This window comes from Chrysochloris asiatica, unplaced genomic scaffold (genome assembly GCF_000296735.1).
Source record: "Chrysochloris asiatica unplaced genomic scaffold, ChrAsi1.0 scaffold00004, whole genome shotgun sequence".
NCBI classification, from domain to species: Eukaryota; Metazoa; Chordata; class Mammalia; order Afrosoricida; family Chrysochloridae; genus Chrysochloris; species Chrysochloris asiatica.
The window spans coordinates 12,101,547-12,118,604 of NW_006408522.1; the positions used below are offsets into that span (position 1 = coordinate 12,101,547).

The following is a 17,058-nucleotide window of genomic DNA, read 5'->3' on the forward strand; positions in this document are numbered from 1 at the left end:
AATAAAAAGTTGAAAATAAGAAATAAAAATAAAAAGATCCCTTACAATTGGCAAAATTTCAGCATCAACAAACTAGTGTTTTCTCTAGTAATACAATTATTTAAAACAAAATTAAGGGGGATATAAAGTAAAGACTTAAAATTATTATTAGGCTACTACCCTTGGTACAGCTTTTAAAAAATCATCACAGGTAACTTTTTACTGCACCAATTTTATTTTCATGTTTTTATTTCTAATTAGAAATATTAAAGGATGACAACCTTGAATACCACTAATACATTAGAGTGATGGGACTGTAGGTGAATTCCTTTTATCTCTTTTCTCCATTAAAGTTATTTATGTTTGGTAAGGTTATTTATGTTGTTTGCATTTTAAAGCATCATGAGAAAAATACTACAAGGGGGCTTTAAAATGTTCTTGGAAAAATTACAACACAATGGAATTTTTGAAGCCATCTCACATGTTGTTGTTAAGTGTTCCAATTCCAAAGTTCAAGTTCTTAGTATTAAGTACATCACACGAATATAACCACTCAACATTGGAACTAGTTGCTATTAAAATCATTTCCCTTTGCTCAAATAAACCTTATGTGGTTTGGGGGTTTTTTTGTTTTTTTGTTTTTTGTTTTAATTTTAAAACACTGTCCCTGCTAACAATTGCTTTGGCTGTTGCTGTCTTTTGTAGTCATAATGAAAGCTACTGAAATTACAGCAGTTCTTACTCTATTTTGAGACTCTTAGATACCTACTCAATATAAATACAGGCAGTCCTTGGGTTATGAATTAGTTTATAACTATGTCAAGAATTCTAGGTGTTTTGGTGGTGGTGGTGGTTACATGCCGTGGAGTTGGTTCCAACTCATGGTGACCCTGTACGGGGTTTCTGAGGCTGTAAATCTTTACAGGAGCAGAAACCCTCACCTTTCTCCCGTGGAACAGCTGGTAGTTTCGAACTGCTGACCTTGCAGTTCGCAGCCCGATTCATAACCACTACGCTACCAGAGCAGGTGCATAGTTCTACTGTAGCCTTACTTTACTGCTGGGATGGGGAATGTCTGGCCTTGACAAGGCAACTGTAGCTCCATCATCCTTTGAATTGTTGTTGTTGTTAGGTGCCATTGAGTCGGTACCAACTCATAGCAACCTTATGCACAGCAGAAAGAAACACTGCCCGATCCTGGGTCAACCTCACTACCGTTACCACGCTTGAGTCCATCGATGCTGGCACTGGGACAATCTATCTCGTTGGGCATCTTCCTCTTTTTCTCTGACCCTCTAACCTTACCAAACATGATATCCTTTTCCAGTGACTGGTCCCTCCTGACAATATGTCTGATGTATGAGAGGCGAAGTTTAGCCATCTTGGCCTCCAAGGAACACTCTGGCTGCACTTCTTCCAGAAAAATCTATTGGTTATTTTGGCAGCCCATGGCACTGTCAATATTCTCCTCCAACACCATAACTCAAAAGTATCAATTCTTCTACGGTCTTCCTTAATCACTGTCTAGCTTTCACATCCATATGAGGTTACTGAAAATACCACGGCTTGGGTCAGGCTCACCTTAGTCCTAAAAAGCTGACATCTTTGCTGAACACTTTAAAAAGGTCTTGTGCAGCAGATCTGCCATCACATTAAGAGTGAGTTAATTATACATGCTCAAATTTATGATATAAGTAATTCTCAAAGTGAACACTGAGTGGCTACCCATTTGCTACCCATGCTAGAGAATAAGATCCCCTAAGAACTGGATTGAACCTCAGCATAGTGATCCTGCTTGGTCACCTTAGAGCAGGTGGTGGGCCAGCAACGTCGAGCGCATGGGGTCCCCAGCTGATCTCCTCCCTCCCTGCCTTCCTCGGATGGCAGCTGTTTATGCTGGACGTGTGGCCAGAGACGGGTAAGGATCACGTGGAACCTCGGCTACTTAAGACAGAGACATTGCCATGCTGCAATGAGTCTCAATGACTGGTAAGACTGAGGAATTCGCACTGACCACCTAAGACAGGCAGCGTCCCTTAAACAATCAATAAATAAGGAGGACTCAGATGCAGACAGCACAGACCCCGTCAGGAGGCCAAGCCCCTGTGGGCCCAAGCGTTGTTGACCGTCCAAACCATAGGCTCTGAGGATCAGACTCTAGCCACCTAGTAGACATAACAAACTGTCCCTCATCTGATTATTCAGTAATGCTTGTTAGTAATCTCATACATGAGCCCTGGATATCCACAGACAAATGTAAAAACCTTCCCTAAAAGCCAAGACTGTAAATTCCAATAAGCCAAGTCCCCCCCCCATCCAAAAAAAAAAAGCTAAAGAGGATAGAGAGAAACACTGTAAACTGATGATATATGGCGGGGATAATAATCAATGCAATGAAACAAGCTATATGAATGGTTGAATGTGAAGCTGATGATGTGCCCTGTAAACTTTCACTCAATGCAAAATAAAAACATTTAATTTAAAAAAAAAAAAAAAGAGTGAGTTAATTAAATGTTTGACCAAATATAGCAGGCTAATTGTTAAGTTGATAATTTTGTGTGGCCTGCTAATGTTACAAATTTTGGCAGAAAAAAAAAGGGTTCCCATGTAAACTATCACATAATTCACAATAAAACATTAAAGAAAAAAAAGGGTCCCCTACCCAGAGAAGCAGTGATGCCTGAGATGGAGGCAGAGACGTGGAGTGATGGAGCAGCTGGGGACTTTAGATCCAGAGAGGGAGAGGACTGTGTGCTGAAGACTTGGCGGGGGGGTTGGGGTAAATAGTGTAGAGGGCAGGCTTGCAGGGTATACCCTTTGGTTGGCTGATGACGCATGGAAGGGATTATAACCATGGCAATGATACGAAGTACGATAGAATGAATGTAAAACTAATGTTCTCCCATGTAAACTATCATATAATTCACAATAAAACACTTAAAAAATAATAAATTTATGCTTCCAAAAAAAAAAAAGGGGTCCCACCCCTGCTTTAGTGTGCATTGGTTTAAAAGCTGCATGTGCAACAAGTGAAAGTGATTGAGAAGAAAAATTCGTTTTGAACAGGGGTTTGCTCAAGGAGCCCTAGTAGCATAGTGGGTTATGTGTTGGGCTGCTAACCTCAAGGTAAGCAATTCGAATCAACTGGAGAAAGATGAGACTTTCTACTCCCATAAAAATTTACAGTCTTTGAAAACCCCATAAATGCTCAGTATGAACTGGTCAACATGCACGTAGCAGCGGGGTTAGCACAATCATTAGAGTGAGAGCAAATTTATATAAAGTTAGGACAAATTAGAAATAATTTAAATGTCCGTCAACTGGTAAACAGATCAAGAAAATGTAGCATACCCATACAACAGAATACTAGAAATAACTAAATAACAAAAAGGAACTAACTAATAATGATAGCCACATGCATGAGCCTCAAACACATTATGCCACATGAAAGAAGCCAGACTCAAATAATCACATATTATTTGATTCTGTTATATGAATGTTCAGAAAAGGCAAATCTATAGAGAACAGCAAGCATATTTGGGTTTCGCTAGGACTGAAGGTGAGAATAATGAGAGACTGAAAACACACAGGAGAAATCTGTTAAGACTGACAGCTCTTTCGAGACTGTTGTGATGGTTACACAACTCAAAATTCAATAAAAATCATTGAATTGTACACTTAAAATTATTTTCATGGCATTTTATGTTATAGCTCAATGAAATGTTTTTAAAATCTATAAAACACTCCCTGAAAGATTCAAAACTAGACTTCAACAAAGGAAAACACATATTCTAGAATATGAAGACTTACAATCATAAAGATGTCAGCTCTCCCTAGGTTAATCTACAAATGCAACCCCAACAAAACACCTAGGTTTTCCCCACTACCAACATCTTAAGATAAACAAGTTGATTATAAAATTCATTTAGAAGAATAAAAAAAGCAAGAATACCAGGAAAATATAAGTGACTATAAAATAAGATGGTGCTTAGATAGACGGAAAGGATAGAATAAAAATGTCATAAAGAAATCCAAATGGATACAAAAATTTGTTGTTGCTGTTAAGTGCAGACAAGTCGGTTCCAGCTCATAGCAAGCCTGTACAGTGTTTCCAACGAGTGACTGGTGGATTTTAATCACAGACTTTGTGGTGAGTAGTTCAGTGCTTATCACATCATATAAATATGGCATCTCAAGTCAATAGGAAAAAGACAAGATTTATAATAACTGGCTTTGTTGGGGTAACTGGATAACAACATAAAGAAAGAAAACTGGATCCATTTTTCAAAATGTATACCAAAATAAACACTAAATGGATCCCAGCTCTAAGCATAAACAAAGAATTGGAGGGAATTAGATTCATTCCTCTATAGTCAGGGATTGGGAAAAAATTTCCCAACTATGAAAAATCTAAAAGCAATAAGGATGAAGGGTAAGACTACATCAAAAGAAAATTTGAAATGTTAAGAAAACATAATAGGTCTGAAAATACAATAATTAAATTATTAAATATAAATTTAACAGTATTGATTTTTTTTTGGAGGGTCACACTTAATCTTGCTATTTATTAATTTCTAAGTACACAGTCCATTGAGGAAACTAAATTATTTGAAATCATACCTGGATATTAGTACATTTCTTTCTATTACGTGGTCAAGAAGCCATGAGAGAAAAACAAAATCATAGATTATGATGATTGTGACCGTTAAGGTTTTGTGTTAACTTGACCTAGGTCAGGATTCTCACTGGCAGCTAAAATGAAGTAATCGCTCAGGATGAGATCTGCTCTGAGCAATTAATCAACTGAAAGGAAGTTTTCCTCGGGTGTGTGTTCTGCTTCCAATACACTGAACTTTTGGGTAAAGCTTGCTCGCTTTCTGCTGGGTCTGGATCTTGCATCTGAATTATCATCTGAACTTCGGTTTTTTTTGGTGTTGAGCCAGTGGCCTACTCTATTGCCTGTCATTCCTAGGAGCCATTATTGTTGTTGTTAAGTGCCTTCGAGTCGGTTCCGACCCATAGCGACCCTGTACAGGGTTTCCGAGAGTGTAAATCCTTACGGGAGTAGAAAGCCTCATCTTTCTCCCGCGGAGCAGCTGGTAGTTTCGAACTGCTGACCTTATGGTTTGCAGCCCGATTCGTAACCACTACGCTACCAGAGCTCCTTTAGGAGCCATTAGCAGCCAACAATATTACCTGCCCAAGTGCCATCTCATCAGCCAATTTTGGTTCATCCCTGCAGCAAGTCTCCAGCCTGACATCTGACAAACAGACTTGGGAATTGCCTACCTCTACTACTGGTGTCAGACTGCAAAGTTGTCTGATCTGCAAGGTTGGTGGTTCAAGTTTACCAGCTGCTCCTTGGAAACCCTATACAGGATTGCTATGGGTCAGAATCGACTCAATGGCACTTAACAGCAACAAGAACACCACAACTGTATGAGCTATTTCCTTGATATAAATCTCTCTTTAAATATACATATATAAGCTTCACTGTAGTCCTCGTGTGGTGCTGTAGGTTAATGTTCTGGATGGCAAGGTCAGTTTGAACTGCTGATCAAGCTCACCAGCCACTCCCAGGAAACCCTATACAAGGTCGCTGCGGGTTGGAACAGACACAAGGGCACTCAACAACAAACTTCACTGGGACTCCTGGTGTGGCAATGTAGGATCAGCACCAGACTGCAAACCACAAGGTCAGCAGTTCACATGTACCAGCTGCTCCTCAGAAACCCTATACAAGGTCACTATAAGTTGGAACTGACTTACTGGCACGTAACAACAACAAATTTCACTGATTCTGCTTCTTTAGCACACCCAGCCTAAGACAATTACAGAAGAGAGAAAAAAAAAAAATGAATCACTAGAAATAAATCAACTGGTATAGGTTTGCATTTCCTGCTTTACTAAATTCAGAATTTATTTACCTTAAAAAACTCTTATTTGCTCTTTAAAAACCTTCCCATACTCCCAAGTACAAAGCCCCTACATGGTGCAAATGTTAATGCATCCAGGTAGTAACAGAAAGTTTGGTGGTTTGAATCCACCCAGAGGTGTTTTCAGAAGAAAGGCCTAATGATCTACTTCCAAGGAGTCAGCCACCAAAAACTCTATGGGGCAGTTTCATTCTGACAAACAAGTTATTCACTTGAGTCATAACTGACTCAGCAGTTACTGGTATTGGTATCCCCATTCACTTACATTTCAAAAGAAACTAACCTTTCTCTCACTTCAGAATTAGCTCTTCAGTGCTCATTTCATCAACTCACTGTACATTGCAACTGTAAAAATGATGCATTAACATAGGATGGTTTACAGATATGAAATATTTTATACTTTAAAGACTGTGCATTACCTTATTCTGGTTAAATACAAGGAGGCTTCCAAAAATATGTGGGAAAATTCCATTATCTTTTAATTCCATTTTTCCATGAACTTTCTGAAGTGCCTTTGTATAACATTTACTGTGTGTGTGTGAGAGAGAAAGCTAGATAATGACTGTATAAGGCATATTCCATCATTTAAATCTTAACTGACAAATTGTATGCTCTATAAGCGCCAGGCTGCAAAGCCATTTGAACTGCAAGGCTGGCGGTTCAAGCTCACCAGCCGCTCCTCGGAAACCCTATACAGGGTCACAATGGATCAGAACTGACTCGATGGCACTTAACAACAACAATAAGTGCTGTCAACACTTAAATTTTGCTCTCCTAAGGATTTACAGTTTTGGAAACACTATGGAGTAGTTGTACTCTATCCTAGAAGTTCATTATGAATCAAAATCTACTCAATGGCAATGTACGATATTATAATAAAAGAGACCTCCCAAATATCAACAAAAATATAGCACTTAAAGGAAATGAACACTAATGGACATCCAAGGTACAACAATTTGTCTCTATTTGCCTGGGGCAACAGAATAAGATGAAGAATCCAGAATAGGGTAGGACAAAGAATGTGTGGCTAACTGCCTCTATAAATAACTGCCTCCTTTGCCATGACACCAGAAGAACTGGATGGTGCCCAGCTACCATTACTGAACATTTTGATTAAAGATTCTATAGCAGAATCCTGATCGAAGGGGGAGGGGGGGAGATGCAAAGATGAATTTCAAAGTCTCACGGACTCCAAATTTTCTGGAGCCATGGAGACTAGCTGAATCCCTGAAACTATTGTCCCATGATAATCTTTAAAATTTAAACCAAAAATATTCTCTGAAATCTTAAAACCAAATAGTTTAGCTTAGCTAACAACACATGTCTACCCTGATCATATATGGGATCCATATGACAAAAGCAACTTGAAAGATTAGATAGGAACCTTAGGGGGATAAGGTGTTTATGTTAATGGGGAAGAACAACTCAGAAAAGGGCAAGAATGGCTTCACAACTCAAATAATATAAACAATGTCCCTGGAATGTACATGTAGAAATATTTGAACTTGTATATGCTTAGTTATATATAGTCTCAACAACAATAAAATAAACATTTTAAAAATGTAAAAGTAAAATACAATGGTACAGTCACCGTGGAAAGCAGTTTAGTGGTTCCTCAAAAGCTGAACTTAGAATTACCATTGACCCAACAATCCCAAGCCAAGGTGGTTGCTGTCAGGTGCCATTTAATCCATTCCAATTTACAGCAATCCTATGCACAACAGATTAAACCACTGCTGAGTCCTGCACCACCCCACAAGTCAAACAGTAAAAGCAGGAAGGCAAACAGAAACACGATTTAAAGAGAAATAAATCCTGATAAATGCCACAACATGGATGAACTTTGAGAACATGATGCTAAGCAAAAAAGATCAGACACAAAAGGACAAACTCTGTATGTTTTCACTTATAATTAAGAGACAAATATACAGAAAAAAAAAGCTATTAGTGGTTATTTGGAATGGGAGGAAGGGAAGTTGAGGACGTTTTGTTTAGGAGGGTAATGAGTCAATGTTAATGGTGGCAAAGTGGAAAAGGATACTGAGACTGGTTTTACAACTAAAAGAATGAGATGTTACACATGTAAAATTGTTGAATTGGCATATGTTTTGTATATATTTTCATACAACATAGACACATACAAAATCTACCAAGAAAGGGAAAATAACACTAGTTAACAGCCTTTTCAGTGGCTAGAAATGTTCTTATTGTGGTTGCATGTAAAAGAAATTTGTTATGTAGCTATCTGAAGAAGTAGTCATAAAAAAAAACACTACAGGAATAATCTGTGCACCACAAATAAACATCTCACATAAAACATAATTCAGTATATGTTGTTGTTGTTATGTGCGGTGGAGTCTGTTCCGACTCATAGCGACTCTGTACAGGGTTTCCAAGGCTGTATATCTTTACGGGAGCAGAAATCCTAATCTTTCTCCCACGGAACAGCTGGTAGTTTTGAACTGCTGACCCTGTGGTTCACAGCCCGATTCGTAACCACTACGTTACCAGAGCTCCAGGAATAATAAGTAAGATTGTTTTTGTCTCTGCTAGAATTGAAGCCATGGTTTAATACTCTAAGTAATTTGTTTATATAGCTTAAAAAGACAAGTTAATAGAGGCCTGGTATTTCTTCTAAATAAAACAGTAAAACACAGAAGTAAAAAAAATAAGCACAAATATAATGCAATATATCTTCCATATTTTACTCAAATGAGGTAACATTTTTGTTTTACCTGAGGGAACAGCTGGATTGTTTTGGTGGTTTTCACTGGTAGAAACAAACAAATCTTCTTCTCCTTCAGTAGATGAGCTGGAAGAAGACTCACTACTGAGGTCATTTTCACTGGAACTACTAGAACTGGGTAGCAATGCGTACTTTCTTCGGGCTAACACCTCTCGTTTTTTCCTCTGCATTAATATCCTCTCTTTTTGTTTCTGAGTCCTCTGTGAGGAATTATTTTTTACAAATCTCTTTCTACATGGAAGTCTCCTTAATGAACTGCTATGAAAACAAGGCCTTTTCATTAATAATCCTGATACAGATTCTGTCTCAGTCCGAGGCCACTTTTGGGACCGTGCACTATGAGTTCTACTTTTAGCACTCAAAATAGCCTGGGAATGTCTTACTGAGACTTCCTTGTCCTCATCAGAAGTCACAGTATCGGAATCTCCAAAATGCAGACTAGATGAAGGAGAAGACGGACAATCACTAAAAGAAGAATCATTATCTTCATCACTTGGTGTTTCTAAGTGTTGCCGCAATCCTAATATTCCCTGGTTCTCTTTAACACAATTCTGCATGTAGGAAGGGCCAGCCTGCTGGCTTTTGCGTTTTTTCCTTACAACACTTTTTTCTTGCTCGGGTTGGTTACCATTCATGTCCTTCTCTTGTTTTTGAGAATCATCACACAAGTGAGTGAATTCATTCCCCACTTTACTATTAATCATCTCAACTTCTGCAGGAAAACTTTTGGCTGCCCCAATGGGCTCAGGATGCAAGAGGATCCCTTTCAGACTCTCTGGTGTCTTTGGCGCATCAGAAGGAACCTCACTCTTCATATCCACTTTTAAGGTATACAGCTTCTTATATACAGGAGTCCATTGAGACATGGGAAATTTTTAAGGAAGACCTAGAAGATACAATTAGATATAAAAAAAAAAAATTAGTGTTTTATTATACTATTTAAGACTTCTCAGACCCCATTAAGATTATCCATACATATCTATGTAATAATGTAATAAGGCAGAATTGTCTTTTTATTAGCATATAAAACAACTGTAATGAGTCACCTTACTGTTTTTGTAAAACATTTTTCTGATACCTGTACTCATGTACTCAAATGTCCTAGAAATAAAATAAGGATCACAGAATATAAGCCTACTGGAATACTTCAATTAACCATAATCTGCTCTTACTATGCACCTTGGTACTTACAAAAACACAATATATTTGGACAAAAATCAAACCATTTCTTGAAAAGCTATTATAATAAAAATAGATAAAAGGATTATGATTAGAAGTCAAAAGACTTTGATCAGTTAACAAGTATCTCTTCCTAGTATATCACATTTCAAAGTGGTAATTATTAAATCTTTTCTATACATCTAGGAGAGGAAATACAAGACAGACAAATAAGGGACTAGCAATTGGAATAGGGAAAGTATAAAATCCAAATCATGAAGAACCAAAACCACCAGTATTCTGTTAACCACTGCTAATGCACCAGACTGCAAAGCCGTTTGAACTGCAAGGTCGGCAGTTCAAGCTCAACGGCTGCTCCTTGGAAAGCCTATACAGGGTCGCTATCAGTCGGAACTGACTCGACAGCACTTCACAACAACAACAACAATCCAAGTCTAAATTCTCATAATCTTTTGTCTACATTACTGATAACAAAACTCTAATTGGTTTTGCTTCTTCTAACACTCCATTTCTATATAGCAACTAGGATATACCCTAAGATTGTAAATCATCATATCACACCCCCTTCAAAATCCTCCCAGCATTTTCAAATTCATGGATCAAACTGTGTCAGATAAAGATGTATCAACTTGGCCAGGCCACCATTCTTTGTATTATGTAATTATCCTCCATTTTATGATCTGAAGTAATTATCTGTGTTGTAAATTCTAACAGGATCAGCACTGGATTACGATCCATTAGGTTGACAGTTCAAACCAGCCAAGCTACTCCTTGGAAACTCTATACAGGGTAGCTATCAGTAGGAACTGCCTCCACAGCACTTAACAGCAACAATGATGTTAATGAGACTGAATTAGAAGCCGTTAAAAGCACTGGACTGTGAACCACAAGGTCAGTGGTTCAAACCCACCAGCTGCTTCTTGAAAACTCGGTACAGGGTTGCTATGAGTTGCAACCGACTCAGAATCACTTCAGAACAACAATTATATTAATGAAGTAGGATATAATCTACAGGATTAGGTTGTATTTTACACCAATCTCTTTTGAGATTTTAAGAGAAATTAAACAAGTGAGCAAAGAGCAGAGGGACCTATTACTAAGTAAGAAAGCTGAAAGGGTAGCTTTCTATTAGACCAGGAGTCCCTTTGCTGAAAACCTCCTAGACCCAAGGAATGACTTGATGCCAAGACACATGTAGATCTCCACGGAATTACCAGGATCACAAATGTTGAAAGGAGACAACAACTTTCTTTCAGAGTCAACAGTGAAAGAAAGCCTTATCCTAGAGCTATACCCTGAATTTGTTTCTAGCCTGAATTGTGAGAGAATGAATTTATATTTGTTAAAGCCATCCATCTGTAATGTTTGTTATGTTGTTGGTTAAGTGCCGTTGAGATGGTTCCGAGCCACAGCGATACTGTATATATAGGGTTTCTGAAGAGCTGCTGGTGAGTTTGAACTGCTGACTCTGCAGTTCAAACCAACCTTGCGGTCCGTCCAGCGCTTATCCTACAGTGCCACACTCCCCAGAACTCCTATTTGTTATGCTGTTAAGTGCCGTCAAGTTGGTGCCAAGTTGGTGCCAACTCACAGAGGTCCTGGATAAGGTTTCCGAGGAGCGGCTGCTGAGTTTGAACTACTGATCTTGCGGTTCAAAGCAACCTTGCAGTCCAGGGCAATAACCCACCGTGCTATTCCAGGACTCCATACTTGTTATAGTAGCACTATATACTAAGACACCAAATGCCCCCAATATAAAAATGCAAAACTCTTTATCATAGCTTACAAGCCCATTCATAATCCCATGTTCCCTCTATAACTCACTCTGCCTCACCTCTTTATTTGCTAGGCTGCAGTCAAAATGAACCTTTCCCCTGTGTTTGGAACGCTTTCCCCACAGGTATCTGAAAGGTTACCTAGATTCTGCTCACCATTCAGGTCTTGGCTTAAACGTCACCTCCTTGGGAGGGTTCTCCCTGACATTCTGTGGCAGTCATGATAACTTGTCTTATAGACTCCTAACTACAAGGAACTCCGCTGACCAATACTCCTTAATGTTGGACTCTAAAATCCAACACTGTGTTTGCACCAAAATTACATTTCCTGCCAGCTGCTCCCAGAGAATGACTGAACATGGCAAGTCTACTAACACAGGCCTAACCCTTGGAGACCCACAGGAATCCTTCGACAACTGATTTAGCTCTTGCACTCTTTATGACCTTGCCTTGCTGAACTCCCTTACACTTCACTCAACCTTCCTTTGTTTTCTCTTTCACTTGATGTCAGACCTACACTGGGGTCTTTTTACTTTGTCTTCTCCAACTCCCTGCCTATTTTCTTTCAGAAGCATTTACTCTAATAAAATCCTCGCACATTTAATCCATCTTGATGTCTGGTTCTTGGAAGACTCAGAATAAACAAACACTCCACTTCAAAAACCATCCTCTATTTTTCATCAGTCAATATCACAACCTGAAACCTGCTGCCATCAAGTCAATTCCAACTCACAGTGCCTCTTTGGGACCGAGGAGAACTGCCCCCATATAGAGTTTCCAAGGCAGTAATCTTTACCGAAGCAGACTGAAAACATCTTTCTCCTACAGAGATACTAGTGAATTTGAATTGCTGACCTTTCAGTTAGAAGCCAAGCACTTAACCACTGTGGTACCATGGATCCTAGCCTTCCAGTCTAACACAATAAATTTACTAAATATACCAAAAAAAACAAACAAAACCAAAAAAACACTCAATGTCTAATTAGACTAAGAAAGGGACTACAAACATAATGAAAAGTATCTTAAAATAAAAAATGAAATTAAAATCTATTTGAGAGGGGACAACTTAAGCTGCTTATCTCTATGGATCATAAAATGTTGCAAAGAGTCATTGAGTCAATATGGGTCATAAATTCTTGTTAAGTTCTGTCAAGTCGGTTCTGACTCATAGTGACTCTGACCCTGTATAGGGCTTTAGAGGAGCAGCTGATGGGTTTGAACTGCCGACCTTGCAGTTCAAACTGACTTGGGGTCCAGTACATTATTCTGCAGTGCTGTACCAGGACTCCTGGGTTACAAATAAAGACCCATAAATATTTCATCAAAAGTAAATTAAAAGATCCTTTCAATGCCCAATATTTACCCTTTTAAATTTATAATTTTTAAAAAATATGCTATGATTTAGAATTTAAATGATATACATTCAACTAAGATAGACCACTGCTGCATTTAGCACACAAGTAGCTTGATTGTTTTTCCTGTAAGAGCTGAGCCATTACAAAGCATTCAACAACCACATTCCAGTTTTTAAAGTTTTATACCTTATCAAAATGACCTCTTGCAGAAGATAATCTTGAGTATTTCCAGACTTCCTCATTATTAACCTTATATTCAATTAAAATAATACACAGCATTCTGTAGAGCTCCTCACTTGTTTCTGTCTCTACTTTATTTCACTATTTTTAGAAAGTGTAGCAAGTTGTAGCATTCTCTGGTGGTTTTAAAACTGCTTATTAGCTGACCTCACTGGCACCTTACCCCTGACAGTCACTACTGTGATATGCTGAAACTGAAATTAAAAGTACATATTAACAATTATCAACATGATGTCCCTGGGGATCATTCCCATAACCAAATGCTTCCATATTGTGACGTTTATTAACTGATTCTCTACCCTGGTTTCTCTAGGTCAGGTGTCTTATGTTTAGATTAAGAACATGCTTAACATTTCCCAGTAAGCAGTATACAACTCCCTAAATTTACTACAAATAAAAGCTTTATCAAAAACTTCAAAATCAATGGGAAAAGAACTAAGATAGCAGACTACAATATATACATAGTATCTGCAGAATTGTCTAGTGAAGCTGACAATCTCCTCTACTCCAAAAAAGATCACACCCCAACAGCCTCAGGAACAAGAGCCGCGCTGCCATGACAGGCTTGTGTTCAGCAGTTCCACCCAGTTGAAGACGAACTAAGAATACGGAAAGACTGATCTTTACAGCCAGACTCCGATAAAGCTAGTTTCTGAAGCCACAGAAAACATTTAAATTATACTTGGAGCTGACCAAACTCTTAAATGGAGAAACTGAACATAAGAGAGCCAGTGGGGCTTTTGGACTTATGTCCCCTCCACAGTGGGTGGGAAGCACCTTCCTCACAGGACATCAAAGTAAGCCTGAATAAGAAAAACTATTTCTTCCACTTAAGCCACAGCATATTAATTATACAGAATTACCACTTTGGGAAACAGTCTTCAGGAGAGCCTACATGAGCTCATACAGTCTCAAAAGATCACTCCCCAACTTGTCCTTCAAGTTCTAGTTCAATTTGATAAGGCTATAAAGTCAGCATTAGCTCAGGTCAGGGACAGAGTCAATTTCATGGGCTCTCTCTAAATATGTACAGATTCTACCATAACTGTGGACTTTTGTTTTGAATTCAGAGAGGTGACAGAGATTATTAAAGTGGATAAAGCAAAAATTGTTGCCTGTTATGGTAAAAATACTGGCTCCAATACTACAGAATGAATAGGGGCAAAAAATGGCTTTTTTATACCATCTTCTGTTTATTCATCTCTTTTTGAAGAGAAGCATAGAAAGAGACTTTAAATTTATTCTAGCAAAGCAGAGATGACTGCACTGTACAGAACCAAAGAATTCCAGGAGAAAGAAGCTTGTAACTTTGTAGCCTCTTATATTACCCTTTACTATACAGCATGAGGAGTCCTGGTTTGGTGCTATGTGCTTTGCAATCAGATTGCAAAGTCATTTGAACTGCAAGGTCGGTCGTTCAAGCTCACCAGCAGCTCCTTGAAAACCCTATATAGGATCGCTATGGGTCAGAATCCAACTCAACAACACTTAACAACAACAAACGGGCAAAATTTGAATGACACAGAAAGCATCAAAAGGAGGTGGAAGGAATACAGTGACAGTGTACCAAAAAGAATCAACCCATTTCAAGAGACAGTACATGATCAAGAACCGAAGGTATTGAAGGAAGAAGTCCATGCTGCAATGAAGGCACTGGTGAAAACAAAGCTTCAGGAATTAACAGAATACAAATTGAAATGTTTCCACAAAGTAATGCAACAAATAACCTGAGACGCTAGATTACATAAAAAAGACCTTGGCATCAGGATAAGAGGAAGACTCATTAGCAACCTGCAAATATACAATCGATACAACCTAGCTTACTTGAAGCTAAGAAGACATGAAATACTAATGAAGATCAAATACAAAAAGCTTTCAGTATGTATTGCACCTCAATGGAAAGAAGACAATAATCCTCACAATTGGACCAATAAATGTTTTGCTAAGTGCCATCAAGTTAGTTCCAACTTAGAGTGATCCTGTATAGGGTTTCCTAGAAGCTGCTGGTGAGTTTGAACCGCAACCTTGAGGTTCAAACTGACCTCCTAGTCTAGTATTTATCCTACAGCATCACACCAGGACTCCAGTAAATAGGATCATGATAAAGGGAGAAAATACTGAAGTGGTCAAAGATTTCATTTCGCTTGGATCCACAATCAACATTCACTGAAGCAGTAGTCAGGTAGGTAATCAAAGGGAAGGAGACAGCAGGATAGCAGAGTAGGTAGAAACACTACACATACCCTTTACAACAAAGATACAGAAAACACAAATGATATTGATGCCACTGACAGTCCAGAAACCTGAGCTTCAGAGAAAAGGACAGAGAAGTAGGATGCAATGCTTACTTGGAGAGAAAGCTGAATAGATGCAGCAAAAAAAGAAGAAAGACAGGTAAACTGGGACGGCTGACCAAACAGGGCACAGCCATCTTAAATTTTTGTGAGCAGCTTTAGAGACAAGACAGTGCTTAGTATAGTACAAACATACCAGTGACTCATGGGGAAAAAGGTGCAATGTTTTTTTCTTGTTCCCTAAACTCCCCTGGTGTGGTGCTGTTGGTTTATGCACCAGACTGCAAAGCCATTTAAACTGCAAGGTTGGTGGTCCAAGCTCACTAGCTGCTCCTTGTAAACCGACGAGTCAGAACTGACTCGACAGCACTTAACAACAAGAAACTCCCTTAGAGATCAGAGGCATGACCAGCCCCAGATCAGATCAAATACACCCCTGCTCTTCCAATACTCGGAGCCACATAATAGTAAACTATGCAGTGTTAAGCCACATCAAACTAAGTTGGGTATTATTTACATAATCCCCAGAGCCTGGATTCAGGTGAACTATGCTACAAACCTGCCAAGAACAGACAACACCTAGGCTTATAGGAACTCTAACTAGGGCCAGGATCCCAACCATCTCAAACCTAGTCCACAATCATTTGATGTCAGGAGTCTAGAGTTTTCTCCTATGTGGGTCTGGCATTTGTCCCCGTTTTTTTCCTTTCATTGCTTTTGTGCGTTTATTCTTTCCTACCCTTCTTTTCCTTCCTCTCTTTACCTTCCCTTGCTTTTGATCCTTTCTATCTCCGCTTTCATTTTTCTTTTGTGTCTTTGCCCACTGCTGCTTCTTTCTTTCTATTTCTCTGTTGTTTGCTGCTGCTATTGATTCCTCTTTACTACTCACTCTGTGGGCTCTCTCTCTTTTACTCAATTATCTCCCAATTGTGTTTAGTACATTTTCTTTCTACTAGTTTCTTTCCTTTATCACATTCTTTTCTCTTTTTGGTTATTTAATTCTTTTTCGAGCAATTGCCCACATTTTTTTTCTCTTTTTACTGATGTTTCCTATTCTCTATCTTGTGTATGTGTTTTTTGCACTTGCCTCATCCCAATGGAGGATAGCAACCACAGCCATACAGTGCAGCCACAGCCATACCTTTTACAAACCCACCCACTGGGAAAGAGCCAAAATAAGCTGTTATATACCCGATCAATGACAACAACGAACATCAGCCAAACCCATCTTAAACTGAGCTTCACAAATGGAGAACAGAGAACCTTACACATGCTTCCATTCTATAATTACAACCATCAGGAGGCAGGTGATGAGTGCTTAAATTGTTGTTGTTATTGTAAGGTTTCACCCAGTCGGTACCAACTCATAGCGACATTATGCACAGGAGAAAGAAACAATGTCTGATCCTGGGCCAACCTCACTACTGTTGCCACACTTGAGTCCATCAATGCTGCCACGCTGGCCAATCCATCTCGTTGGGGTTCTTCCTCTTTTCTCTGACCCTCCAGCTTACCAAACATGATATCCTTCTCTAGCGACTGTTCCCTCCTGAC

The 17,058-nt window shown here is 38.9% G+C and overlaps 1 protein-coding gene and 1 pseudogene across 5 annotated transcripts in view; one reads left to right on the forward strand and one right to left on the reverse strand.

Annotated features, from left to right (window-relative positions):
- The window catches only part of RNF111 (ring finger protein 111), a 153,317-nt gene that overhangs the window by 82,624 nt on the left and 53,635 nt on the right, over positions 1–17,058 (reverse strand). For 3 of the 5 annotated variants that reach the window (XM_006831595.1, XM_006831596.1, XM_006831597.1), the window contains exon 2: positions 8,651–9,547. In XM_006831595.1, coding sequence (XP_006831658.1) covers positions 8,651–9,527 — 877 coding nt within the window. In that variant the 5' untranslated portion in view covers positions 9,528–9,547. Of the gene's footprint in view, positions 1–8,650; positions 9,548–17,058 lie in introns of those variants that run through there. The other 2 variants (XM_006831594.1, XM_006831598.1) reach the window with 2 other exon arrangements.
- Positions 11,964–14,365, forward strand: LOC102837500 (annotated as a pseudogene).